The sequence below is a fragment of the Orbicella franksi genome, chromosome 6, assembly GCF_964199315.1.
Source record: "Orbicella franksi chromosome 6, jaOrbFran1.1, whole genome shotgun sequence".
In the NCBI taxonomy this organism is placed as follows: domain Eukaryota; kingdom Metazoa; phylum Cnidaria; class Anthozoa; order Scleractinia; family Merulinidae; genus Orbicella; species Orbicella franksi.
The window spans coordinates 22815995-22842757 of NC_138150.1; the positions used below are offsets into that span (position 1 = coordinate 22815995).

Below are 26763 nucleotides of genomic sequence, written 5' to 3' on the forward strand. Positions count from 1 at the left end.
TTTATTTCTCTCTTCCGCAATACTTGCTTCAAGGCGGATATTCTTTTCATCTTCATTGTCCAGATTTTTTACTTTTTTTTTCACGTTCTTTTCTTTCTTTTATTGCGTCTTGTAAAACTTTTTCTAAATTCTTTGTCAGTTGTTTCTTCCTTTTAAGTTCTGCTTCATATTCTGGCCCTTGGTCTTTGAGTTGTTCAATCTTGGCTTTTTCTTTATTTAACTTCTCATTTAGAGACATTACCACTTCATTTTGTTCATTTAAACTTTGTTTTGCTTTTCGCTCTCGCTCTCGAGATTCATTTAGTTCTTTTTGCCGTTTTCGAATATCAGCAGTGTTTTTACAGCACTATCCCCCAGAATTTTTTTGACGAATGTTTTACTTAAGAAGTCTTTCCGCAAACCGCTGCCATCATCTAAAGCTACTTTGTACTCTCCACCCTTCGGGCCCACAACTACAATATCCATCGGCTTTTTTTGTTGGAAAATGTGATTACCAGTTCATCAACGTTGGCGTTGGGATACCAGGCTTTGATTAATTTTCTTCCTCGCTTAAAAGGTTTTCACGAGGATCGATTTTTGTTAAATAAAGCAAACCTGTGTTTTTGTTTTTTAAAGCATTTAGCCTTCTTTCAATCTCTTCAGTGGAGTCCCCTTTTCTTCCACCGAAAGAGGTCTTGGTGTCAGGCAGCCCGATCTTTTATTTTTGCATCGTTTGCATTTTAATTTCTTCTACACTAGAAGGCCTGGGGTAGATGCAGAGGTTGGAACAAAAGGTGTGGTTTTGTTGACGCCCTCGCTATCATCCTCGGCCCCCCCCCATCATCCAGGCCCCCATCATCCACGCGGCCCCCATCATCCACGCCCCCCCCCCCCCCATCATCTACGCCCCCGCTGTCATCCTCGCCCCTGCTATCATAATCGCCAGGGTCATAGCCATCGTCATATTGATGGGGGTCATAGACAGGGTGTTCATAGCCGCCTTCTGCCATCAGTATATTTCAAGCACGTTCTTTTTTTAAATTAGAAAATAATCTCGGCTGGTTATACGACGGCCGAGATGCATGACGATGAAGAGAGAAAAACCGGGCGAAATTCCACACGTGCTGCTTCCAACATACATGGCGAAAACTTTGCGGGCCATGAAGGCGCCGCGTGCCGTCAAATGCATCACCTTTAACCGCACCGAAGCCGTCCCCGGCGAGACCTTGTACGTTTCGGTGCCCAAGCTGAACGAACACGAAGTGCTGGTCCCTGGCACGCTGGCGCTGCGCTTTGACATCGACCTGGAGGGCGGGCACGCCAAAAACTTCCTCGTTCAGAACGTCACACGGGCGCTGGTCGACAAGCTGGTCGTGAAGTTCGCGGGCCACACCTGCAAGACACGGTGGGGTACGACATCTACAAAACGTTCGAAGACTTGTTCCTCCCGGTCGAACGACGCGACAACATGGTGCCGGAGGGGATCCAGAGCGAAGCCTTATGCAAGATACGCTCCAAAGCCGGGGACAAGAAAACGTCGGGCGTCGACGCTGAAAACACGCTGAACGAGATCTTCGGAACAAAATACTACATTAGGCTCGACCACCAGATTTTTGACCGACCACGGCGTGTTCTACCCCCAAGCCCTGAACAACGACCTCGTGTTCGGAGTAACGCTCGCCCCTTCTTCACAGGTGGTCAGGGGCTCGGACTCCACTAAGCTGAAATACAAGCTGACCAACATCCAGCTCGAGTACGAAATGATCCGCAGGAAGTTCCTCGGAGCCGACGCGCTCAGTGTGTATCAGGCCGGCAAAGAGTTCGCTTATGACCACGTGATGCGCCACAAAGTCGTGTCCTTCATAAAAGAGACGGCCTCGCGGCTGAACATCAAAGTGGACGCCCAGAGACGGTCCTTGAAAGGGATCCTCTTGCTTTTCGTGGAGCCTTTTACCGCAGGCGCCCGGGACTCGGAAAAATCCATCTTCCCTGAAATCACCAAAGTCAGCGTCACCATCAACGGCTCGCCGAACATGCTGTACAACGAAGGCATCGAAAGCCAAGACATGTGGGCCGAAGCCAGCCGCTTCTTTGTAAAAGGAAAAAGCAAAACCAAACACATGACCCTGAAAAAGTTCTACACCGGTAACCTGTTCGGGCTGCTGATCGACCTGCGCTCAATGGCCGATCAAACGATGCACGGCAGCGGAACGCGGCTTGTGAACACCACCGACGGCGTCCAGCTGGAAATCGAGCGGAAGACAACCGGCGCAGGCGACGTGAACTGCCATATCTTCGTGGTCTCCGACGCCCAGTTCAGCATCCAAGGCAGAGGGCTAGACACCGTGCAGTTTTGATGGACCCCGGCAACATCCCCTTCAACACACTCATCGTGGGGCCAACCAACTCAGGCAAAACGTGGTTCCTCGTGGACAAGCTCTGCGGCCCTTTCCGAGGCCGGTTTTATTTCGTCGTGCTCATCTTCCCGACGTTCGCTCATAACAAGACCCTGTATCGCTTCGCTGAGAGAGATCCGCGGCTGTTTGTTATCATCTGCCAGCAGCACGAAGTGGAGTTTTGGTTAAAAGTGGCGAGTTTCGTTTTTGAAGGCGCCAACACGCTGATAGTCCTTGATGACTGTGCGGCCTCCAAAGACGTGAAAGGGCGCACCGGCGAGCTCGTGAAGCTTGGCTTCTCTGCCCCCCACGCGAACATCAGCGTGTGGGTGCTGACCCAGCAGCTCTCCAGCATCGCGAAACCGTTCCGTGAAAATGTGGCGGCCATCGTGCTGTTTTACACCCCTTCGGCCAAGTCCACGAAGGCCATCTTTCAAGAATACGCGGGTGAGCTTTCCCAAGATGACCTCAAGCAGCTGATTGCAAGGCTGAAAGAGCGCAAGTTCTCCAACCTGGTGTTCTCTCTTCGCACCCTTACGAGATCGAATTTTCGTATTAAAAAAACCACACGCAGACGAAAGATGGACGCTGATGAAGCCAAAGCTTTTCAAGAAGTCATGCAGATGATGGAAACCGAGCCCTCAGGCTCTCCTGGCGGTGGAAGCGGCAACGCGCTTGCTCAGCCAAACATGCGTGAACAGCTGGCAATTCTTGTTTCCACAGGCAAAGCAAACGAAGCCGTTGGCGTGCACCTGACACAAGAGCAGGTGAAGCGCTTTACTGACAAAGAGGTTGAAAAGCACTACAAAAGATACGAGACGTACATGGGCGCCAAGACCACTGAAACTTTGATTGAAAGCTTCCTGATGTTGGCCACGAAAGCGGTCGACATGGTGGTGCGGGTCAAAGATGCCGACGCTTTGCAGAATGAGCTGAAAAACGACTATATAATTACTAAAGAGCTGTCTGCCCTGGCAGGCGGCCTTGTCTTGAGATGTGGACGGCTGCTCGCGGTGGCCAATTAGGCACTGATCACGACAAAAAAATATCGATTTCAGTCCACTGCGCCGTGATGATCCGCTTGAAGGTGTTGATGAAGTACCCGCGCCCAAAGTTGTTGAGCAAACTGCTGATTGCTCGGCAAGCCGAGCTGAATAATTGGTTAGCATTCCTCAATTATATATTTTTGTTGAATAAAATAATGGCAGATTCATAAACCACTCAAACTGCGGCCGCCCAAACAAGTTTGGGCCTCCGGCTGCCGAGCAGGCACAAGTGACTTCAAAAATACCAACCTCCACACCTGTGGCTGCCAAAAACCCGAAGCGGGTGGCTGCGGGAAAAGCCGTTGCTGCGAAAACAAAACAGGCGCGCGAAGCACAGAAAGAAGCCGCTGAAGCCGCTGAAGCTGCTGGCCTCGTTCCAAGCCAAAATCGCCCCAAGGCGCCCCCAAACGAAGAGGCGGCCGCTTCCACCAATGAAGACACGACAAACGTTGTCACGACAACTCAATGGCTCAGCATAATCAGCATTTTTGTTTCCATCATTAGCCTCTACTACAAACGCGAAGAGATAAAAAAGATTTTCAATCCACAGCCTGCCCCGCCTCAACCAGTCGTTGCCCAAACTCGTTTGGACGAGATGCAAGCCCCTGCTTCGACTAGTTGAAGCATTCCTGTGGATACGCAGCCCACCCAGACAAACAAATCACCCCGCCCAAAGAACCTCGGTTCGCTGACTTTTATCAACCCAGTGAGCAACAAAAACAAGGCGAGCTGCTTTTTGTGGGCGGCAGCGCGCTCGCTCTCGGCTACGCAGCTTTCCGTTTTCTTTGAAAATGCTTGCATTTTCAGTTTGAATAAATGCCTTGGTGATATAAATGGACGCCAAGTTTGTCAAAGTCTACTACAGCCCCCAGGGCTACTGGAAAGGCATCGCTGCCATCAAAAAATTAGCGGACGCCGCAAAAGCCCCTGAAGAAACCGCCAAGTAGTGGCTCATCAAACAAGCCCTTTGGAAGATCAATCTCCCCGCGCCGCGCTACATTCCTCGTCCCAAATTCGACGCATCGTCGCCTAACGCGGTCCACCAAGCGGACCTTCTTTTTCTACCTCACGACAAGCTCCCTGGTGGGCGCAAAATTTACAAATACGTGCTGACTGTTGTCGACGTCGTCAGCCGTTACAAGGAGGCTGAGCCTCTGACCTCCAAAGACTCCGCTAAGGTTGCGAAAGCTCTTCAATCGATTTACAAGCGTAGCCCTTTGACCTGGCCTCAGCTGCTGCAGGTCGACCCTGGGCGCGAGTTCATGGGAAGCGTGACCAAAGAAATGGAAAACCACAAAACCGCTAATCGCCGCGGACGCCCTGAAATTCACAGAGACCAAACTATCGTGGAGCGTTTCAACTGCACGCTCGCTGAGCGCTTGTTTGGACATCAGGATGCCGTAGAAATGCTGCCGCCTTCTGGCCAGCCGTCGACTGCCTGGGTTAACAGGCTCCCCGACGTTGTTACTGCTCTTAACGGCGAAGTCACTAGTCTTATCGGGAAAGAAACCAGCTGTCGCAATCAAAGAGAAATCTAATAAGATCCAGGACCACGAGATCATGGTGTCTTTCGACGTAGAGTCACTGTTTACCAACGTACCGATCGAGGGCGCCGGACAAGCTGCGCTACAAAAAATGGAGAACGACGCAGGCCTGGCTGACCGCACGACACTTACACCAGTTCAAATCGTGGACCTCTTGGATTTCGTATTAAGATCTACGTACTTCCAGTACAACGGATCGATTTACGAACAACGAGACGGCGCAGCCATGGGGAGCCCTGTATCCGCGGTTATTGCTAATCTCTACATGGAGATATTTGAAGAACAAGCAATAGAGTCCGTACCTTGCAAGCCTAAGATCTGGAAACGCTACGTAGATGCTACTTTCACCATCCTGGATCGGGATAGAGTTGACGTCTTCCTGCAACACCTGAACAGTCAACAACCATCAATCCGTTTCACCATGGAGATCGAGAACAACAGCAAGATCGCCTTTCTCGACACGTCAGTTTACAGAGAAGCTGATGGCCGCCTTACCACCAGTGTCTACAGGAAACCAACACATGCTGATCATTACCTAGCGTATGATTCACACCAGCCTTAGTCAGTAAAGCGCGGTATTGTGAAGTGTCTGTACGACCGGGCTAAACGTCTCGTGACCAAACCATCAGTAATCGCTGGAGAGAAGAAACATCTGTCATCTGTACTTGTTTCTAACGGATATCCCTCCTCTTTTGTACAGAAGATCACAAAGGCACGAACAACCCCAAGAAGAGAGCCTGTCGCGGAATTTAAATCCACCGCCGTTTTACCTTATGTCCAAGAAGTTTCGGAGTCTCTCCGCCGCTGCCTAGAACAACAAGGCATTCGCACCGTCTTTTAGTCCGACACGACACTTCGGTCACACTTAGTGCGACCAAAGGACACCGTCAACCCGGCTAAACAAGGTGGTGTTGTCTACAGGATTCCCTGCGAGTGCGGTAAAGTCTACGTCGGGGAAACAGGGAGATCTATGCAGGAGAGGATCAAAGAACACGATAGGGATATACGACTCGCCCGTACCCAGACCTCCGCCGTTTCTAAACAAACCCACGAGACCGGCCACTATCCTATCTGGAATGAGGTTAAGTTTATTGATCGAGATCCTCACTGGTACACACGTAAGGTCAAGGAAGCTATTCACATAAGACTTAACCCTAATAATATCAACAGGGATAGTGGAATTGAAATTCCTGAAGCATGGATACCCACGATCAAGAAACACAGCAACAGGAGAACGGTACAACAGCGCACCACTGAGGGAACAGCTACTCGCCGGAACAATGGAACAATAGGAGGATCGAAATGCACCAATCACAGCCGACCTTTGTGATATAAATGATACCGTGCAATCAGTCGACCTTATCGCCTGAAGAAGACGAGCAGTAAGCAGTCGAAACGTCGCGATCTACATCTCAAGTGACTACATCGTGAGACAAACGATAATACACTTTATTATTGCATCTACCTCGATGAATAACAACCTTTTCCTCGACAAAGAGAAATCTGTCACCTCCAAACCCTCTACAATGTATTCCAGACCTGTTGGCTTGAAAGAAAAAATTCCCTCCACTCATCAATGTAAGATATTTGTATCAGCCGGGCGAACTTGAAGGGGGGACTAAAAGAGCCACAGACCCAGTATGGTCTTTGAAAGTATACCATCTTGAAAGAGCTGTAACTAAACCGAACGAACCTGTTGTCTATTATTTGTCCGAGGGGCCTAAGCGCGGCTTTGTTCGCAAAGAGCTGTTGGTTGTGCCTCCAAATACGCAGCTTCCTCCCGAACAAGTCCGTGCCTGATGATGTCTTTGTGTCCGTATGCCGGTGTGTGCACGCCGTCTTCTGCTATCCACCGCTTCGTGTCGCACGCCGACAGCGAGACCTTTCCACGCGCATGCCGTAGATCTCGTGGCCCTCGCTTCGCAAGATGTTCATCCCGTGCCAGAACTGCTTTTCCTCGAACAGTGCCTCTTTGTATTGCTCATGCTGGATCTCTTTTTCTACCACGCTGTTTTTTACTCCCTTGGCTTTCTTGACATTTTTTCTTTTTCTTCCATGATGGAATACATTTTTGGCCGTATAGCCACCGCTTCATCAATCACCTTTCCCGCGCACTCGTCTTTCATCTTCCCCAGCACCTTTTTGTTTTCGCTGCTGTAGAGGGGGTGCTCTTTGGGATAACTGCTTGTATCGTACAGCACGAGGTCTTCCGCCATGTCTCGGTAGACGTCGTCCGTCTCTATTTCCGTGAGCAGGCTGTCGGTGTCTGTGTAGATCAGCTCGCACTTTTGCCCGTAACGGGCTTTCATCTGGTTGTAGACGAAGTCGTACGTCAAAATCTTGCTGTTCTCTAAGATCGTCATGCCGGTGTAGATCGGCTTGTCCAAGAGCAGCCTCGTTTAGTGCATGTGGATGCCCGCCAGGTCGTTTCCGAATATCTCGTGTCTTGCATACGAGGGGCTGGCCACCAGGCGGCGGATCTTGTCGATCTCCCAGCTGAGGACGATCTTCACGCCGACGCGGTTTCTCAGGTTTTCCATGGTTTTGCCGAACACCGAGTTGTTCATCAATTTGTAGAAGTTGGTCTCGAACTCGCTCTTCGCTTCTTTCCTGAACTCCGTGTTCATCCGGATGTAGAGCTCCATCCACCGCTCCTGGTCGAACTCGATCACCCGGTGGACTTTTTTCAAACGCATCCCCTGGCTGAGGTAAAACTGCAGATTCTTGTAATGGACGACGTAATTGCTTTTGTCCACCAGCGTGAGCACCAGTTTCTCGCTTTTCGGAAAGTTCAGTTCTAGGTCTTCCATCATTCTTTTTTGGTAACCCGACATCTGCTCAACCCCGATCACCTTTTCCTCTGGCGCGAGCGGGTAGCTGTTGTGGGGTTCGTGGAGCTCCTCGGGATACTCCAATTCCACCTCTAAGATCCATCCTATCCGGGAGTTTTCTTTCAGCTTCATGATTTTCTCTTGGGTGGGCATCACTCTCTTCCACTTGAAGCCTCCTTTGGGCAGCGGCAGGCTCATGGCCCAGCCGTACAGATTGTTTGCGTCCCGGTACGTTATGAATTTGTGCGGCTTGGTGGGGTCGTAGTCGGCGGCCCGCGGGTTTTTGGCCTTCGCGTACCACTTGCTCGCCATCGAGATGCCGCCCCGCATGCCTTTTCCGAAGAACAGGTGCATGTCCAGGTCTTTCAAAAGCTCCAGCTCTACGCCGGTCTTTTTCAGCAGCGCGTCCCAGCTCAGACCGGGGGCTGTGTAATAATGTGCTGGATCTAGCCTATACCTCCCCATGCAGACTTTTCGGAAGTTTTCGAACACATCTGCCAGCAGCACGACGTCGGTTTTCACGTATAGATCGTGATAGTCGCCGAGGGTTTTGCATCCGAACTCGGCCCAGACCTTCTTCGCGTGGGCGTACTCTTCATCAGCTATCCCTTTTCCGGCCAGCTTCGAGAAGAACTCTTGTTTGGCCGGGAGCTCTGTCTCGGTGAACCTTTCAAAGCCGTCCATGTATTCGTAAGGATAAATCCCTTTCTTCAGGAGCAGCTTCCTCTTTCCGGTATCTTCGTAGGTTTTTTTTCTGTTATTTTCATGTCTTCTGGTGCGCTGCCCTTAACTAGCGCGTCTAAGCTGCTCATCATGAAATTTAAGCTGTCTATGAACTTCAGGTTTCCGAGTGAAAAGGAGAGGTATTTCTCTGTGTTGTTCGGGGTGCAGCTTATTTCTCCCTACACCCGCGCCATGGCCTTCATCAGGAGATGTCCGTCATATCCTTGCAAGTTGTGAAAGACCACTGGAATTGGCGTTTTGGAGTTTAGGCGGAGCTTCAGGTTGCAGGCATTGTGCGCAGCCCCCCGATATTTCCCTGTGATGTGGCAGTGGTCTTTCACCGAGTCTTTGTAATTTTTCACCAACAGCGGCGCTTTGCAAAATATGCAGTCTACGCTGTCGGGAACTTTGGGGTGTCTCTCTCTCTCTCTCTCTCTCTCTCTCTCTCTCTCTCTCTCTCTCTCTCTCTCTCTCTCTCTCTCTCTCTCTCTCACAGAGGCCCCACAAACCCATTCCTGTCCTGGTAATAGCACCTTTTGTGGCTTTGACCGTGGTACTCGCCGGTGTTGGGGTCGTGCACGTCGAACGAGTCTCGAAACTCTGCCTTTACCAGACTTTCGTTGCAGATGCGACATTCGGTCGCGCTGTTGTATCAACGCCAGTCTTCCGGCGTCATCACGAGCGGCTTTTTGTCGGCCAGCTCCGCCCTCATCAACTTTTCGTGGTACTGAAGGCTCGCCAAAAACCTGTACACCGCGTCTTTCCCGCAGTACACGAACGGGCCGTGCGTCTGGCCGTCGCTTTTCACAATTATGTACGAAAAACCGCAGGGCTCGTGGACCTCTGTTTTGATCGTTTCCTGGCCTTTTTTCGCGCAGCCGTGGATCTTTCCTTATTAAAGATTCGAAGTCGGCGTACACCACGAACGGCGCTTTCATCTGCTTGTGGTGGTTCTTGAACTTTACCTTGTTTTCGCCCTCTCTGGGCAGCTCGGTCCTTGTTGGCCTTTTCAGCTGCTATTATGCCTGCTTTGGTCATACAACAAAGCGTTCAACCTTCTCACGAAAGTATAATGAGATTTTTCGTTGTTCTGTATCAACATCAAGTTAATTCTCGGGAGGCTTCCCTCTTTTTCGCTGAGCCTATCCACGATCACGCGCTCTTTTTCCCAGCCAAACACGTTTATAGCGAGATGCGGGTTTTGCTTTTCTAGCTTATTTATCTGTGATACGGGGAAGTCTATTCCTGTAAAATTCAGCCCGTCTTCCGTGGAGTATCTTGATGGCCATGACATGTTCATGCCGTCTTTCGGTGGAAATAACGCCGCACGCAGCGCCCATCTCAAGCACTGGTTGTCCCGGTCTTGGACGTTGATGATCGCTTTTTTGTTTTGTAGCTTTTTGGGCAGCGGCATGTATCTGCCTCCACGAAAGGGCTGGTATTGGGCGACATTAACGAAAGCTTCCAAGACGACTTCTACCACCCTGTCTGAGCCTCTTTGGGACCAGGCTTCTCTTTCGCCTTTGAATTCATCAATGGATCGGCGTAATACGCTATTTACTGTCGCCGCGTTGTTTCTGTTGAAAACCTCGGGGTCTCTCTGTTTAAAATAGTACTTCATTTCTTGCTTTTCACCATCTCTAGTTATCAATGTTGAGCGCAAACTGCGTTTTTCCGCTTTTTAGGGTTTTAATTTCATTTTCTATCACTTCGGCAAATCTTGATTTCGTTTTTTGTGCGAATTTCAGAAGGTCGGCTTTTGAATTTATAGGCTTCTGGAACTTCCATTTTCCACACACGAAACCATTCGTTGAAGTTGGTTTTTCCCAACTGAAAATCAAAACCTGCTGGGCCTTATGGGGGGGCCGAAGTCTCGCTTTCTTTTCGCGCGAGATAGGACCGTAATACATCTCTATCACATCAGATGAAAATCTTGACGCGGCCATGGTTGCTTTATACCAAAGCAAGCGGCTTGTTCACTTGGAAAATAATCCTAGATAAACAATCGCGGTCAGTTAACACACATGTATAATGGGGGTTCTGGACTCAAGGCGGTTTGTGCTAATCGCATCGAGCGAAGCGAGACGCGAAATAAGCAGCAAACCGCCTTGATCTAGAACCCCCATTATACATGTGTGTCGAGCAACTTTTTGCATTCTGAGCAATTTCTAGTTTTCTAGATATCGGAGCAGCTTTTAGTGCTTTAACTGACCATGCTTCCATATTTTACAATGTTTCAGTAAACAATTTCTGAATTTCCTGTGAGAAAGGAACAGTTCCTCCCCCCTGGGGCAGATCATGGGCGAAAGATGTATGCAGCCAGGCTGCTAGATCAGTGCTTTTTTAAAGAAAATACAGAATGGCGGACGAAGATTCACACTCCACTGATTCGAGTGTTTCAGGTGACGAAGGTCATTCAGATCCTCCGACCATTTTATTGGCTTATAATAGAATTTTTAGAAGATTATTATTGCTATATTTATATTGATGCGTAGTATTTACTCATACGTATTGTGAACAAATTTATTTAGCGACGTTAGTTACAACGCAAAATTGCACAAAAACGCTTAGAAATGTTACTTTTGTTGTACTATATGAGATGACCTGTGCAGTTTCAATTTAGCTGCAAAATTAATTTCCGTCGAGTTTAGTGCAAGTTCCTATTGTTTAAGTTTCGGCAATGTGAATATTATTCTGAACAATCCAAACTCTACTTTGAGCCTTTGACTTTTGCCAAGCTAAGATGTTTACTTAAACGTGAGTATTTTGAATTTGTTTGACTACATTTTCATCGAGTATTTTTGACCTTGCCTGCCTACATTTTCGTTATTCGAAGAAGCGAATTTTTCATTGACAATTTTAGAAACCAGGTTAAGCGTTTTCGCTCGACCGTTGCTGAACTGATGGTGGCGTGTTAGGATCCTAATGACCTTTGTTTTCCTTCGCCGTGCATCGTGAGAACTAATTGTAGTCAATCACAAATAAAACGTGTTTTAGCGCCCAAGTTGTTGCCGCTATGTTACAAAAGAATTGCTTCATGCTTTTAGCTACGCGTAGATCGAGTTATGGATGCACTTGGGAAGTTTGGAGGGTACGTACTAAAGAAGTCAAAGAAGCTAGAGTTGCTCCTGGCTGTCGCCTCGAGCAACTCTTACGCTTCTTTCGTGCTCCTCAAACTTCCCGCGTGCATCCATAACTCGATATACGCACGCTAAGCGTGAACCAATTCTTCAATACGCTCACTCGATTCACTCTGGTTTTCTCCCTATTGGCTCGTTCCGCGCTCAGGAGCTCGATTTTCTTTCTTGTCATGTCCTCAACACCAGTTCCGACTACTAGGAGAAACACATTGCTTTCATAGTCATAGTATTTTTTTTCTTGGACAATTCTGTCCAAGGGTTGATGTCCTAAACATCAATTTTATTACCATTTGAAGTACAGATATTTAAACGAACATATGCTTTGCAAGTCAGTTGAGTTTCAACAGGTGGACAACAACGTACCACAAGAACAAAATAACCGTTTATTTCGAAAGTCGTTCTTAGTTTTATATACATCATAACGAGGCTAGCGTGCACCCTAGTACCGAGGCGACTAGCTAGCCTACCGTACATAACAAGTTGAAATGATGTGATGCCAGCACACTACAAAAGAATCTCAGCGAAACACTTTGGTATTTTGTGATACTTAACACGAGTAAGGACTACTGGCGTAAATGTTTTCTGTTTGAAGGAAAAGCTTTGAATCTTTTACACAAAACGCATGCAGTGACCGCTGTCTGACGACCTGTCGATACGATTTTACAATCTAGCTACTTGAAAACTTGTTTCATTCGAGGCACTGTCATTGACTATTTACTTAATTCTTGTAGTGTCTTTTCCTGGAGTTTCAATTGGGGTCAACGAGACCCAAACTATGACGTTTCTGTCTAAATCTCTTATCCTGACCTTGAAGCAACTTTCCTTCTTTAGAGGAGCTACAGTACGTCACGGTTTGGGCATCTTGCAATTGAAATGTTTCGCCTAAATTTTTCAAGTTCGTCATTTGTAATCCGTGTTAATCTTCTCCATCCTTAACCATCCTTGTTCCTTTATGGTTTATTATTATCTCTTTGGTGTTTTTCTATCTTAGTAAACTTCTATTTTCAGATTTCCTTTAAGTTAATTTTGTACATTGCAAAAACAGCTCAAAATAACGTGATGGAGCTCCTTTAACTTATCAAAATCACGTTACGTCACTGTTCTTACCTCAAGTCACTTCAGCAACACTTTTGACTTGTGATATCGCTTTTTTTGAAAGTCATTTCGTATCACTTCTCCAGTTTTTTAAAGTCACTTTACATCCGTTTTCTTCACTTTCATCATCGTGTAGTCTCAAAACTAGGCCACCCTTGTACAGAGCCAAGGAAAAACTCCTCAGGAGCAGTGTAGCCTAAGATTATTTACTACAGGTTGTCCAAATGAAAGGCGACCTCTCCCGCAGTACCCTGACTCCAATCGATATCCATTCTCGTTGACTGATCACAATTCTTGAGCAGAGTCCAGGATATTAAGCACAGCACCACCTTTCCAACAAATCGTCTGCGGATCCATTTCCTGTTAGAGGAAAGACATGACGAAAAACTTAGAAGAAGTACGAAAACTGGACTAGACTCCTTTAAAGGAGCTACTTCACGGTACGTGCATCTTGAAAAATTGAGCCTAAATTTTTCAGGCTCGTCGTTTGTAATCCGTGTCAATCTTCTCCATCCTTGACCATCCTTGTTCCTTTATGGTTTGTTATTATCTCTTGGGTGTTTTTCTATGTTAGTAAACTGCTATTTTCAGGTTTCCTTCAATAAAATGAACCCCTACAGTAAAGACCTAGATTACCATTGTATTTTTATTTTATCTAGTGATTATTTCACTGGTGATAAGTTTAAGTCTGCATGGGATTCCTGTGATCCATGACACTGACACAGTTATCTGGGTTCAAGAACATTAAATGACCAAGAAAAAATTATAAAATCCTCAGGTTCAGGTTTGATTGTACGCATGTGTTCACTTTCAATATGGGTTTCTGAACATGCTTAGAGAGAATAACCGCTTTAACTAATGCTGCCTCACCTTCCAATTTCTCCTAGAGGTCTCGATTTCTTGGTGGTAATCAAAAGGATCGTGGCCACTGGGAACGAGATTGGTGATTAGTTGGTTAATTTCTGTATCGCTGTTTTCTATTCACAGGCCATGGGCTCAACAGACACCCAGTAGCAGCAGAGAAGTTCCAGACTTATAACCTGAAGGTCGTCAAGAGTCTCTTTAGTAAATTATTGGATGGTTTTAAAAGGAAATATGTGTCCAAAGTTTGTTGGAAATGTAATCTAACCTACATGCATATGTTTGTTTAAAGACATGGGAAGAGCACTAAACTGCAAAGCCATGTTGAATAAGGATTTTCTTTGTGATGCCATATTAGATGTCGGGAATAATGATGTCATAGGCTGCCCTGTTATTATAGTAATAGCTATTAGCTATTTTGTAGCATTGCAACAGCAGCGGGGGAGGGGGAGGTGATGTCATAGAATCAAAGATGGTGGCACTTCATGGCCAATACTCATGTTTAGTTTACTGCTTTGCCTTTCAACTTTGACCGTATTTCCATTAAGGTAGCAGCAGTCTGGAGGTTTCCTTTAAGCACACTGCATTAGTGGCAACAACAAGAAAGTTACTAAACAATTAACTCATCAATGCAGTGGCTTTATGAGAAGCACATGGTCTTGTGGTAACAGGTCTGGGTTTTAGCTCGGCCAGAATCCTTGCACTGTGTTCTTGGGCAAGAGAGTTGATTCACACAGCTCCTCTTACCACCCAGGAGTACAAATTTGTTAGCAGTGAATGGTTGGGCAACCTGCAAAAGTGCAAAGAGGTAACCGGCAAAGGTCAAGCATCCCGTTCAACCGCACTGTATTACCCCAGGCACTGCGGTTTTTAGTTCATGAGGGTTTTTAAAATGAGGATATTTCACACACTTACTGGCAAACATGTGTGTTAGATCTATAAGCCACAAAATTTATGAGGCGTGAACAGATGTATATATTTTTAAAAGCTTATACAGACCCCCTATACAAGTTGACACAACAGTAAACAACCTTTAATATTTGCAGTGGTATCGCTAACCATTGATTAACATTAATGGGAAAAAAATTTGCTATACAACTTCATCTATTGCAACTACTTTAACCAAGGCCACCTGACAAGATTCTGTGTAAGTTGACGATTCTGTGTAAGTTGGGGAGCAGGGATGATGCAGTGGTGAGAGTGCTTGCCTCCCACCCTACTGCCCGGTGTCATATGTGGGTTGAGTTTGTCGTTGGTTCTCGCCATGCTCCAAGGGTTTTCCTCCGAGTTCCCGAATTCTCTGAGTTCTCCGGTTTTCCTCCCTCCACAAAAACCAACATCTCAAAATTCCAATTCGACCAGGATAACGGACCCGCGTGAAAACCAGCTAAGGCTGATGTGTCTTCCTCCCTCTCTAAAATATGTTCTAATGAAAACTTTAGATGTAATGATAGACTTCAGACAAATTATTGCTCTTAGCAAGCTCCACATCATAGAAGTAATGATGATACCATTTTTATCGTTTTAACACACAAACTATTGGTCAATTTGCAAAGAACTTTTCTAGGGTGGCCTTGGTTGAAGAAGTCACACTATAAGTGGTTAACAATGTATACAATTTTTATTGTTTAATTCCAAGTTGATTAGTTAATTGAAGACAACATTATTTATAACCTCTCTACTCCCTTGAATCCATCTGTATTGTAGGAAAGGCATTCAAGCTTCACAACAGAATTGAATTATCTTCTTAATAATACACATGAAAAAATTACTCGATTCTGATTGGCTAAGAGCAGTGCAGTTCAAATGTAACACCAGTGCAAAAAGTGTAACATCAGCGCAAAAAGTGTAACACCAGTGCAAATTACACATCGAAATTCTGGATTATGATTGACTGAGAGACAATAGCAGGAACTTTTCTAAGAAAATGATATCACGTAAAATGATGATGAAAATTTTTTGCCGAAACTTTGAAAACGTTTTCTCAAATGAGAAAAACTGGCTTCAAGAAAGATCTTCCGGCACTTCCTCCACGCGAATTTTTTCATGTTTGTATTATTAATAAGTAATCACTGCATACGGTTTTTCTCGTTCAATTTGGAGTTAATTTGCACTTGTGAGTTTTTCAAAAAGCTGAAATTACACTCGCCGAAGCGGCTCGTGCAATTTCAGCTTTTTGAAAAACTCGCTCGTGCAAATTAATTCCAAATTGAACTCGAAACCGTATGATTACCTATACTAACACAGTTTGAAAAGTGTCCAGCCACAAAATTGAAGTTAACAATCCTGGCAAACTTTACCCTATTGTTGGCCACATCTATTGTATCTATTGTGTATTATCCAGACCCTGTAAGGGATCAAAGCATTATAATAATGTAACAGAGTAAGAAATTTATCTCGCAAAAATTTAGGACCTAAAAACACTTGTGAACTATAATGACTTCAAGGTTTTCTCAGAATTTTACGGTAGCTTATTGTTTGTGTTTTACCTTTTTCAGGCTTCAGGTATATATTGGAGTTTAGAGTTCTAGGGACTTTAAATTTAATTCCAAAGACCTTGCCTTTAAGGTAAATCTAACAAAAGATAATCGCATGCATTGGGGACATGCACACAATAAAATATGGGTCGTTTTTGACTTTGAGAGTCTCGACACTTAATGACACTGAGCCGTGCAGACTTTGATTTTGACCTACATAGGCTTGATTTCGAATAGCGAAGACGTTATATTTTGGAGTTCTAGGAACTTGAAACTAAATTCGAAAGACCTTGCCTTTTAGTTAAATCGACAGGCTAAAGATTTACGCACGCATTGGTTATGCGCATAGTCTATAAAACATAGGTCGTTTTGGACTTTGAGGGTCTCGACGCTGAGGCGCGGAAATTAATTTCATTGTCTTGATCAGCTGTCGGGTTGTTTCAAGTATCAAGTAAAGTAAAGCTATTTACCTTCAACTTTGTGTTCTTATTTAGATGGCTATTAAAATCGACATTAATCTTAAGTGGCCATTCCGTTATCAAAATCGAAGAGACAATGATCAATGCTGGCAACAATATTGCCATACCATCTCGAGATGATCTTATAATTAAAGTTCTTATTTTATAGTGAGTCCAGAAAAAATTACCTAGCGTCAACACTATTTTTTTTTTCTACTATTGCTGACTTCATCTAGCTGTGAACAGTTCTATTGTTTTTCTAATAAACAACGCTACTGGCCGACTGAACTCTTATATTGATAAAATTAGCATCAATATCACGGTTATTAAGGTGAAAAGTTTTGTCTTACTACTTTTTCCCCAAAATCGCCCACCCAAACTTTTTTTTTCAAAACAAATACTTACAAAAAGGGCTTACTTTCTGATTATCTTACCATATTGTAGGTAAGTCTCGATAAGTCAGGTTCTAAATTATTTTTCTTGCTGTAGATCGTAACTAGACAAACTTGTCGGATATCAACCTAACCATTACAGTTAGGAGTCTACTGAAATGCTCCTTCCTCCAGAGGCTTTTAATTCACCTAAAAAAAAACTCTTGCACGTCTTGCATGCCTATTTTTTTCAACATGTAGGTGCATCATTACAAGAGAGATGATATCGGTAGTACAAAAGATTGTAAGTAATCAGGCAATTGATAACGATTGCTAGATGACAATCGATGAAGTTATGGAAATTTAACTTGTGACTAGCGAGTGGTCATCAACTTTGTGAAACTAACACCTTAAACATCCCATAAAACAAGTAAAAAATAATAGTCAGTTACCCAGCACCACTTAATTGAAGACGTTTTTCTTAGCGACTGCCTTGATGTCAATGACTTAAGTTCATCAATAGCAATGCACGATTCTTCATTGTTCATTGTTATCCGGACGGAGAGAAGGTCCACAGAGTACACTGTCTATATCACTCAGTAGCATGTCAAAGGTATCAAACTCGGTCACCTCTCCCTCCTTAAAAACCAGAATCTTGTCACAGTCTCTGATGGTGTTCAGACGATGAGCTATCGTGATGACTGTGGAATTCTTCAATTTCTCACGTACTACACTCCACATTGTTTGTTCTGTCTGTGGATCCACGTGTGCAGTGGGCTCATCCAATACGATAATCTTGTTTTGCTGTAACAGTACACGAGCCAAACAAATTAACTGCCGTTCTCCAACGCTGACGTTTGCACCATGTTCCAGCAGCTCGTGATCCAGCTGTCCCTCCAGACCTTCTACCAAATCTTTTAGTTGCACATCTTCTAAAACTCGCCATAAATCTGCATCTTGGAATCTGTCTACGAGATCGAGATTTTTTCTGAGTGATCCACTAAACAGGACAGGGCTTTGGCCAAGAACGGATATACATCTTCGAGCTTGTTGGAGGTTAATCTTCTTTATTTTTACACCATCGACCATTATCTCTCCATCAGCGTCAGGCATGCGTAGCAAAGCTGCCACAAAAGATGACTTGCCCGCACCTGTGCGACCAGCAACACCAATCTTTGCTCCTCCTTTAATATCGAGGTTGATTTTCTTCAACACTTGAGGTCCCCCCGGATAATAAGTCAATGATACGTCTTGGAAGGTGATATTTCCTTCACCTGGCCAATGCTCAGGAGGGCGTCCTACTACTTTGTACCCAGGCTCTGGGTCCAACTTGGTATACGCCATAACTCGTTCCACTGACGTCATGAAATTCTCGACGTCTGATGCTTTTTTGACAGCGAATTGAGTTAAGACCGCCGTTTGGATCACAGAAGTAAGTGCCAGTCCAACGAAAGCTGATTGAGAAAAGAGAATGTTTTTCTTTATACCGTTAGTATTATGGGGCAGGGTGACGAGGCCTCAAGGTCAAAATGAAAACTGCTAGCTATTTTCGTCGATTTTTTTACAGAGAAAATGGGTGAATGTTTTACGATAAATCAGTCTTACTTTGTGGTAAACAGGAATTGCTCAGCGTGTTATAGGAAAATTTTACTGTATCTAGTTGAGTAAACGTACTTGTGACGAATATTGGGTCACTGAAAATGTTCCGCTGCTCTACAGGATTTCTGCTTTACCGTTTATCATTGTTTTACATTTCAACATAATTAAAGACTTCCAAAGACTCCCGACGAGATCCGAATATGAAAGGACAGGTATAGCTCCGACAGAACACCTTATATGGCGTATTTAGCCACGAAATAGCGCACTATTTAAGGAATCTGACAATGCTTTAGTTCTTGGCCTGGACCGAACTTCTAGATGTCGGTATATTATTGAAGGATTTGTTTAAATTGTCGTCCGGTAGCCGTGAAGTAACACATGACTTTTTCGGTTTACATACCACTCGCAGATTTGATTAAGATCATTAACTACTTATTAACCGAGAGTGAGGTTTTTACGGGAAAATCTCAGACCGAGACTTTGCCGTATTGACCCAGCTGTCGCTCGGTCAATACGGCAAGGCCGAGGGCGCAGGGCGCAGCCCAAGTCAACTATCACGTATAGAAATCGAGAGCGCATCAACTAGTCATTCAAAACGTTATGTAAATCCTCCTCACAGACACTTCGAAAATGCCAAGAAGCGACCGTCATTTTGCTAACAAGCGCACACTGCTACGCTACTCACTATCTATCACAGAATAGATGGTGAGTAGGGTAGCCAATCAGAGAACGGCATTTGTGATAGAACGCTAGTAGATTTATACTAAAATAAGATATACTTACCGGCATCTTGTGACGCGAAAACTGCCGCTAGGGCCACTGTACCAATTAACAGAGAGGTGATAATCTCCATGCGAACCCCAAGCCATCTACCACTGGCGAACACCATAATATATGACTTGTTATGAATATCTTGATATCTTCGAGAAAAAGCAACAGGTACTATAATATATCCAGACTTTCACATCGCAACTTACTTTTCTGCGTACGTTTTATCCTAGATACTTCTTGTTGACATGTTATTCAAGGAAGTGACACTGTATCAGGCTCTTTAAGTTATTTATTTGGATTATAAATGGTCTTTTCTATTGTGCAAACGTTTTCGTTTGGTTTATGGATATTTGTCATTATTTGTATTACTGACCTTTTTTGTAAGGATGAAGTTAATAATATATGCGCACGGGCTTGTCTCATGTCAACCCTATATTTGAAACGTGGCTGTCTTGTGTCATTAGCTTGCAAAATTTCGTGAAATGATTCGTAATTAAATCGAGATCTCTGAATTTCAATTACAATAGCTCTAACTACACAAGAAACGAAGTACAAATACGACGTGCAATTAATTAGTTCGCAATGACAATCTTTCCTTTCGAGGTTACGACTACTCTGAATATGGCGCTTATTTGAGATCAATTTTGGCCGATTTTGGGCATCGAAAAGAAATAAACTGCGTCAAAAAAAACAAAGCTTGATCAAACTTAAACCAATATTTCTGTAACTAGTACCCGTAGTGCTTCATGTTCTGGGCGAATTTGATGAAATTCCATTTTTTCGCTATTTCCCAACATACCTGTTAAATTGATCCACGAAATCTCTTTGTCTCCTTCTTGTTCGAATCGTATCCAGGCCGTTCAGAGTCTCCGAAATGTGAGAGAAGACTGGGCTGCGGCATATGGACTCTAATCGTTTCAGCTCTCTGGAAGTCTTCAAGTAATACTTGGCGATGTAGAGGACCAACACAGTCAGCGGAACAGTAGCAAATAGAAGCCAAGGATTTGCGACAGATGGAACGATGACGGATGTAAACAACAGCAATACCAACTGGATTGAAAACAGAAATCTTAGTGGCAACAGCTCGTCCATACAGCCCACATCTTTAGAAAATCGATTCAGGATTCGTCCCGCAGGATTCGAATCAAAGAACAGAACTGGTGCTTGTAAAATTGCCTCAACCATTTTGTCATGAAGACGCTCAGAACATCTTACACAAACCAAGAGGAATGCGTATGCACGAATGATTGCAAATATAATGGCTGCCCCAACAAGACAGCCATAAATAGACAAGTTTGTCTTGTCCTGCTGTTCTGTTGGAAGTTTCTTGGTCAAAAACGACAGCCACACATCAGGAGCTAATATCATTGCTAAAAAATGGTAAAAGGTAGCCCGATTAGTAACTATTAATTATTGCAGTCCAGATTGTGATCATACACAAAGACTGAATTGTGGGACGGGCGAAAGGAGCTGCCTTTGTTTGATAAGTTCATTTCACGAACTTTCTGAAAGCACCGTATGTCGAGTATGTCGGTTCTTTCCTTCTTAATGGCAGATTACAGTTTTAACGATTAGAAGAACCACAATTTCTGCGTTGCGTTGAAGTGAATTCAGGGATAATAAAATTCTTAGTAACCTCACTGGGAATCATCCACATCTGTGGTTGCTACGTGCTTACCTTTAGAAATCTTAAGACTGATATCAGAGCAACTTTGCAAGAGCTTACCTTGCGTGATTACACAAAAAAAAACCAATGCGATGATCACTGAGGCAGGCACCCTACTTCTGAAGTAGTTCCAATATAGCTTGGTTGACACTACTCCGATTGTGCGATCTTCTACAGAGATTTCCAAACCCTTGGCGTCACTGGGTATTCCAGGTACCATTCTTTCACCTTCCCCTTTATTCTCCTCAACAGCATTGTTTTCTGAGTTATCATCGTTTGCAACCTTCTGGTAGAGCGGGTCAAGCGTTTGATTTAAAATGCCTTTTTCTTGTAGCTCAGTGAATTTACCCTTGCTCAATACACCACCTTTATACAACACGATCACTTGATGAGCTTCTTTCATGTGCTGTTCTTGATGAGTGGTCAACAGTCGTGTTTTATTACCCAGTAGGTCTTTGATACATTTTTCAAAGATTTGTAGGCCAACTTTAACATCTACCGCACTCAGAGGATCGTCCAATAAGTAAAGATCTGCATCGACGTATACTGCGCGTGCTAAGCTTACTCTTGCCCGCTGGCCTCCACTCAGAACGACACCGCGTTCGCCAACAATGGTTTCGTCGCCATTGGGAAACTGCTGGATATCTTCCATGAGGGCGCATGCTTTGATTATTCTGGTATACCTGTGTTCATCGTATGGTTGACCAAACAAAATGTTTTCTCTTAGAGTTCCAGAGAAGACCCAAGCTACTTGTGGCACATAGGCAATAGTCTCTGGGCGAGTTATTCCGCTTGTGTCAGAGATCTCACCAGCGATTGCGGAGAGAAGAGTAGATTTTCCACTGCCAACTGGTCCAGTCACTACCGTCAAGCTCCCTGAAGTTGCAGTTAATTCGATATCTTGTAGGATAAATTCATCTTTTCTATTTGATTCTTTATACGTCAAATGCGACACACATAGAAGTGCCTGTGTGCTAGTATCTTTCAACGCCGTTTCACTTGTGTTTTCTGAACGCTTTGCTTCAGAGATCGAAGGGATCGTCGATAGATTTTCTGACAAAAGAAAATCTTGAATTCTACCTAGAGAAACATATGCGTCGCGTATCTCCAAAATACCGTAGGCTAAGTGAGAACAAATGGCTAATCTTAGCATACCCAGAAAAGCAAGGAGCATAAAAGCATTAACTGGTGTAAGGGGTTGACCAGATAACACAAGAGTAATGATTGACACCAAGGTGGCCACTAGTACTGAAGTGTACTCCAACGCACCAAGACTTGCTAAAATGGCACTCTTCGTACGGATGATGTTTATCTCGCGTCTGAAAGAAAAAGAGGAGACTGTGATGTTTGGCAACATTTGTAATTTGCAGAACATGGCAAGTCATCTATAGCTTTTACAAAAAAAATAACACCACGAAGCATACATAATTACTTGGTAAAATTCAAAAAGGACGAGGAAAGCCTCTCTTCTAGTAATACTACATGAACAAACGTAGGCAAGCGAGGAAGGATGTTTTAACATTCTTTCTCAAACTCATTAATAATTCATCAAGATTAAACAAAGTAAATCATGACCTTGACGGTGTTTGGATATCTAATCTTAATTAGCCATATGGATTTTTACGATTTTAATTCTCCCTTTTCTTCTTAGTTTCACTTTTGATTGAGAAGATACATCAAACACTCAAGACAGTGTTTGACCACATTTCCAAACACCTCGAAGGTCGTCAAAAATAGTCCGCTACGCGTCGTATTTTCAACTCTCTTCGCGGTGTTTGGAAATGTAGTCAAACACGGTCTTTCGTGTTTGATATAGTACTTCGAGCCCTCGTTTTCCTCCCTTTTCTCGTCCTCTCTTTTTCTTTTTAATACCACTGTTTTCTTTTGAATAGGAGAGTCTAATCACGTTTTGGCTGGAGCTGTCAGCTTCATCAATAGTGAGAAGGTGGCTGTTTACTAAGACTGTTATTTCCGCTTTGATCAGAAGGGTTCTCGGGAACTCGTTCGTCTAATTGACTACCATAATTCTGCAATTATACCGACAGTACAGTACACAGGAGTGTGGGACGTTCATCTTTCAGGCAATCCAGTCCTAGCTATTCTTTAGTAGTTCGCTCTAATCCATTCATTACGCCCAGGAAATGGTACTTCGGTCTGTTTTCATCTGTCGGATTGGTGCACGGTGACACATAAAGAGACGATAGGCATTCAAGAAGGAATTTGTGGGTAACAAAGCTGCGGTTCCTAGTTGGAGTACGCGAGGCCATGCAAGTAGAGAGCACTCCATAGAGGTTTATCTCTCTTTGTCCTTCCTTTATGTACCATGGCCCAAAAAGGTCGACTGCGCTGTGCGTTAACGGGGCCACTTGCTCAAGTTGATGTGTTGGAAGGCCATCTTCTGCTGTGAGCTGCTACTCTCAGTTTCCAACAAATAAATTCAAGTTTTTTTGGATATATTATGTACGATGGTAGAAGCGCGCTTTAATATCTTAAAGCCAGATGCGCGGATTTCAGCGTGATATTTTAACCGATCGTAATCACAGCCTGACCGCTGATGAAAGTGGCGAATTGTCAGCTCTGTCAAGTGCGATCTCTTCGGCAATATTGCGTGATGCTTTACGACGTTTGAAACTTCGGCTTGTATTTGTCCTCCAACTCGCAGAATGCAACCTTTGTCAAGGATTGGGTCCAGGCGGTTTACTGGACTAATCTCTTAGTTCAGGATGCGCTGCTGGGTTTACCTCTCGCTGCAGAACTCCTGGCATGTGTCTACTGCAAGGACGCAGAGTGTAAACCATTACAGGAGGTATAGACTTTTCTTTCAAGGCAATCCTTCTTCATATGTCAGCACTAAGCATTGGGCGTTAGACTTAATTCACAGCTTCACTGTATGACGATCGAAGATGACTTGAAATCAAACCATCTTTAATTTCAACTCCACGCGATAGAATATGGGAAGGCCGTTTCTAAGACTCCAAGAAACCAGTATGCTCTAAATCACGCTTACACTTAAAGGGTAATTGAGTAGAAAAATTTTAACAGCAACATCACAAATGTTTGTCTTCCTACCTTCGTGTAATTTCTGTCTTCTCCCGGTATTCGTCCTCCCAGCCATGCGTCTTAATAGAGCGGATTCCAGAAACTACCTCTGTCATCAAGGAAATTCGCTTGTCAGATTGCGCTGCTGTGCGCAGGCGTAGTACCGCACTAAAAGAGGACATCAAGGCGTAGTATGGTGTGAGAAAACACAAAAAGATCACGCCCATAAGAGCTTGCCAACCAATCAAATGCAAGAGCAAAAACGTTGCTACCACGGTTTTAGGCAAGGAGATAATTACTGCACTAAACCAAACGGCTGCCTCCTCCATTCGCTGAACATCATTTGATACATGGTCAATCACGAGGCCTCTTGAAAATCTGGACAACGCACGCTTGTCGAGGAGAAGTGTCTGAAAAACGAAAATGTTTGATTGATTTGCTTTTGCTGAAAATAAAATTGGGTCGCTTATGTCCGCTTTCATTCTCAGCATACATCGAGCAATTCAGTCAGTCAGTCAGTCAGTCAGTCAGTCAGTTAATCAGTCATTAGCTCGCTCACTCAGTGGTTTGTTCATCAATTTGATATTATAATTATAATAGTACTGAACTGAAAACATTTAGACAGTTATCAATGTGGAACCTGTTAAAAAAATAAATTAATTAATATCAATGATTTTCAGAATGAATAGAAGCATATAAAAGTGCGAAAAAGTGGTATAAAAGTGCTAAAATGCAAGCATTTAGAACTAAAAATAACTACACCTTTATCGTGAGATGCATACTTGGTAACTCTCAACTTACTTTTATCAATACTGATAAGCTTAAGCTCACGCAAGAATTTCCCCACTTACCACGGCGAAATTTGGAACTGGCTGCTTTAAGGACCCATTAAAGTACTAAGAAATTAGACAGGTAAGAGTCTCTCCTATTCAGCTCACCTTTCTGTAAACTAGACCTTTTATGGCGCTACTGATTCTAATACCCTGTAGTTCACATTGGTAGGAAAAATGATGCATAGCGAAGCAACCAACCAACGCGTTAATACCCATAGTCACTGCTAATGCGCAACCGTAGAGTAGATTATCTTCTTGTTGTTCGCCTGAAATTAGCATGGTAATCAGATATCCGAGAAACAAAGGTGAAAGTAGGCAGGAAACTACCCACAAAACACCAGTGAAAACCACAAAGAAGACTTCCTTAATAGAGAGCATCATAAATATACTTTTCCAGAGTTTCGGCTTTTTCTCTTTTCCTTTGGAATTTGTTATCTCGTCGTTCCATTTTGTTTGGAGACGTTCTGTTACTGACGAGGTAGTGTTCTCGTTTGAAAGAGGTAAAAAGTCATTTTCATCCAAAGGTCGTTCACTGCCTGTCTTGAAGACACTGTTCATCCATTGAAAGAGAAGAAGAGACACAAAGCTGACTTTTTCTGCCTCGTCATCGTTGGGGATCTTCTTGTAACCATCAGTTGCCATGACTCTAGATCAACAACCTGATAAAAAAATTCACACACAGAGGTTACACTTAGCTTTAAAACAATGTTACACTGCAAAACAGTGCCACAACATTTACTACACAATGGAAGTCTATGTAATAAAAACTAGTGAACTAAAAATGTTTCGGACTCTCCCGTTACTGTTATCGCTGAACATAGAACTGTCGTACGAAGTTATAGCATACTGTTGCAAATCAAAGATTCTGACTGATAATTAAAAGACATCGTGAATTCACTCTTAATCTCGAATTGGCTCAATTTAGTCACGATTAGATGATATATTCTGTTGCTATGGTCTTGTAATAGCCATCTGTTTCCAAGAAACTAGGGACCGTTCATTTTTTATCAGATAGGGGGGGCTGGTGGGATTTGGGGGGGGGCCATGCGAAAAAAAATGGCTTTCGAGGGGGGGCCATCCCAAAAAAATAAGGGAAAAAGGGGGGGTCACGTGAAATATTTTAGTAAAACTTTAAAATGGCATAATGTTTGAATATCAAAAAAATTGCTATAGAATAAACATAGAAGGCAGGATACAAATTTATTACAAACTTTCCTTCTGCTTTAAAAAAACGTTTGGCGACAAATAGCATTTGTAGCTACTGAAAAGAAGTATTTAACACTGTTATTTTCGAATGCAACTTTCACTGGCACTCATCTTCATCTTCGCTGTCGTTGAGTTCTTCGTCGCCGCTTGTGCTGCTATGGGAGTCTCTTTCACCGATGCTGCAAGAAGCAGCAATGCTTTCCGTCAGAGTGTACTCTTCAGGGTACATGAAGGTGTAAACATAATCTCTGACTTCCTGCTCAAGGTTGGTGGTGATTCTGCTTCTTGCAGCATTGGTGAAATAATTCCCTTCCAAGAGCAGTGCGATGTATGGCCCATCTCTTCTAAATAACGACGTGGCAACATCCTCAACTTTAATACACTCTTCCGGGACGGCCGTTCTAGGAGGGTACACAAGGCATTGTGGAAGATCATTTCCTAGCGGGTTTCCAACACAGATTCCATAAACTCGTCGGACGTTGTTTTCAGTCCGCTTCCTCTTTCTTTCATTTGACTTTCTGCGGTTTTCTTTTTTCCTTCTCCTTTTGTTGATGTGCTGTTTGAGTATGCCCTTGAATATGCTGTTATAATTGCTCTTATTTTCTAGTGCTTCCATGTCCTGCGTGACCTTCGTCAACTTAGCTTCTATACATTTGATCTGTTTTACATTAAAACTGTGGGCATTCATCAATTCAGATGAGGGAGATGCCAATGAGAGGCCAAATGCC

General features: G+C 43.9%; 4 protein-coding genes across 5 annotated transcripts in view; 1 reads left to right on the plus strand and 3 right to left on the minus strand.

Annotated features, from left to right (window-relative positions):
• Positions 1-26763, plus strand: part of LOC145491384 (ubiquitin domain-containing protein UBFD1-like) — a 120166-nt gene that overhangs the window by 48065 nt on the left and 45338 nt on the right. The gene's annotated exons all lie outside the window — the stretch shown is intronic.
• LOC145491375 (uncharacterized) lies at positions 6978-10059 on the minus strand. Of its 2 annotated transcripts, XM_081470559.1 has the most exons (3): positions 9025-10059; positions 7818-8956; positions 6978-7274 (listed from the first exon to the last, which is right to left on the minus strand). In XM_081470559.1, the coding sequence occupies exons 2-3, from the start codon at positions 8478-8480 to the stop codon at positions 6981-6983; spliced, it is 957 nt and encodes a 318-aa protein (XP_081326685.1). In that variant the 5' UTR covers positions 8481-8956; positions 9025-10059; the 3' UTR covers positions 6978-6980. The 2 variants fall into 2 exon arrangements, with proteins under 2 accessions (XP_081326685.1, XP_081326684.1); XM_081470558.1 differs by having other exon boundaries at positions 7193-8956; positions 9025-10048.
• On the minus strand, positions 9529-10153 carry LOC145491395 (uncharacterized). Its single transcript, XM_081470584.1, has one exon. It carries the CDS (start codon positions 10138-10140, stop codon positions 9529-9531), a length of 612 nt encoding a protein of 203 aa, XP_081326710.1. The 5' UTR covers positions 10141-10153.
• On the minus strand, positions 17459-25563 carry LOC145491348 (ATP-binding cassette subfamily C member 4-like). Its single transcript, XM_081470524.1, has 6 exons — positions 24935-25563; positions 24027-24406; positions 21018-22276; positions 20091-20661; positions 19304-19440; positions 17459-18375 (listed from the first exon to the last, which is right to left on the minus strand). Exons 1-6 carry the CDS (start codon positions 25469-25471, stop codon positions 17459-17461), a joined length of 3801 nt encoding a protein of 1266 aa, XP_081326650.1. The 5' UTR covers positions 25472-25563.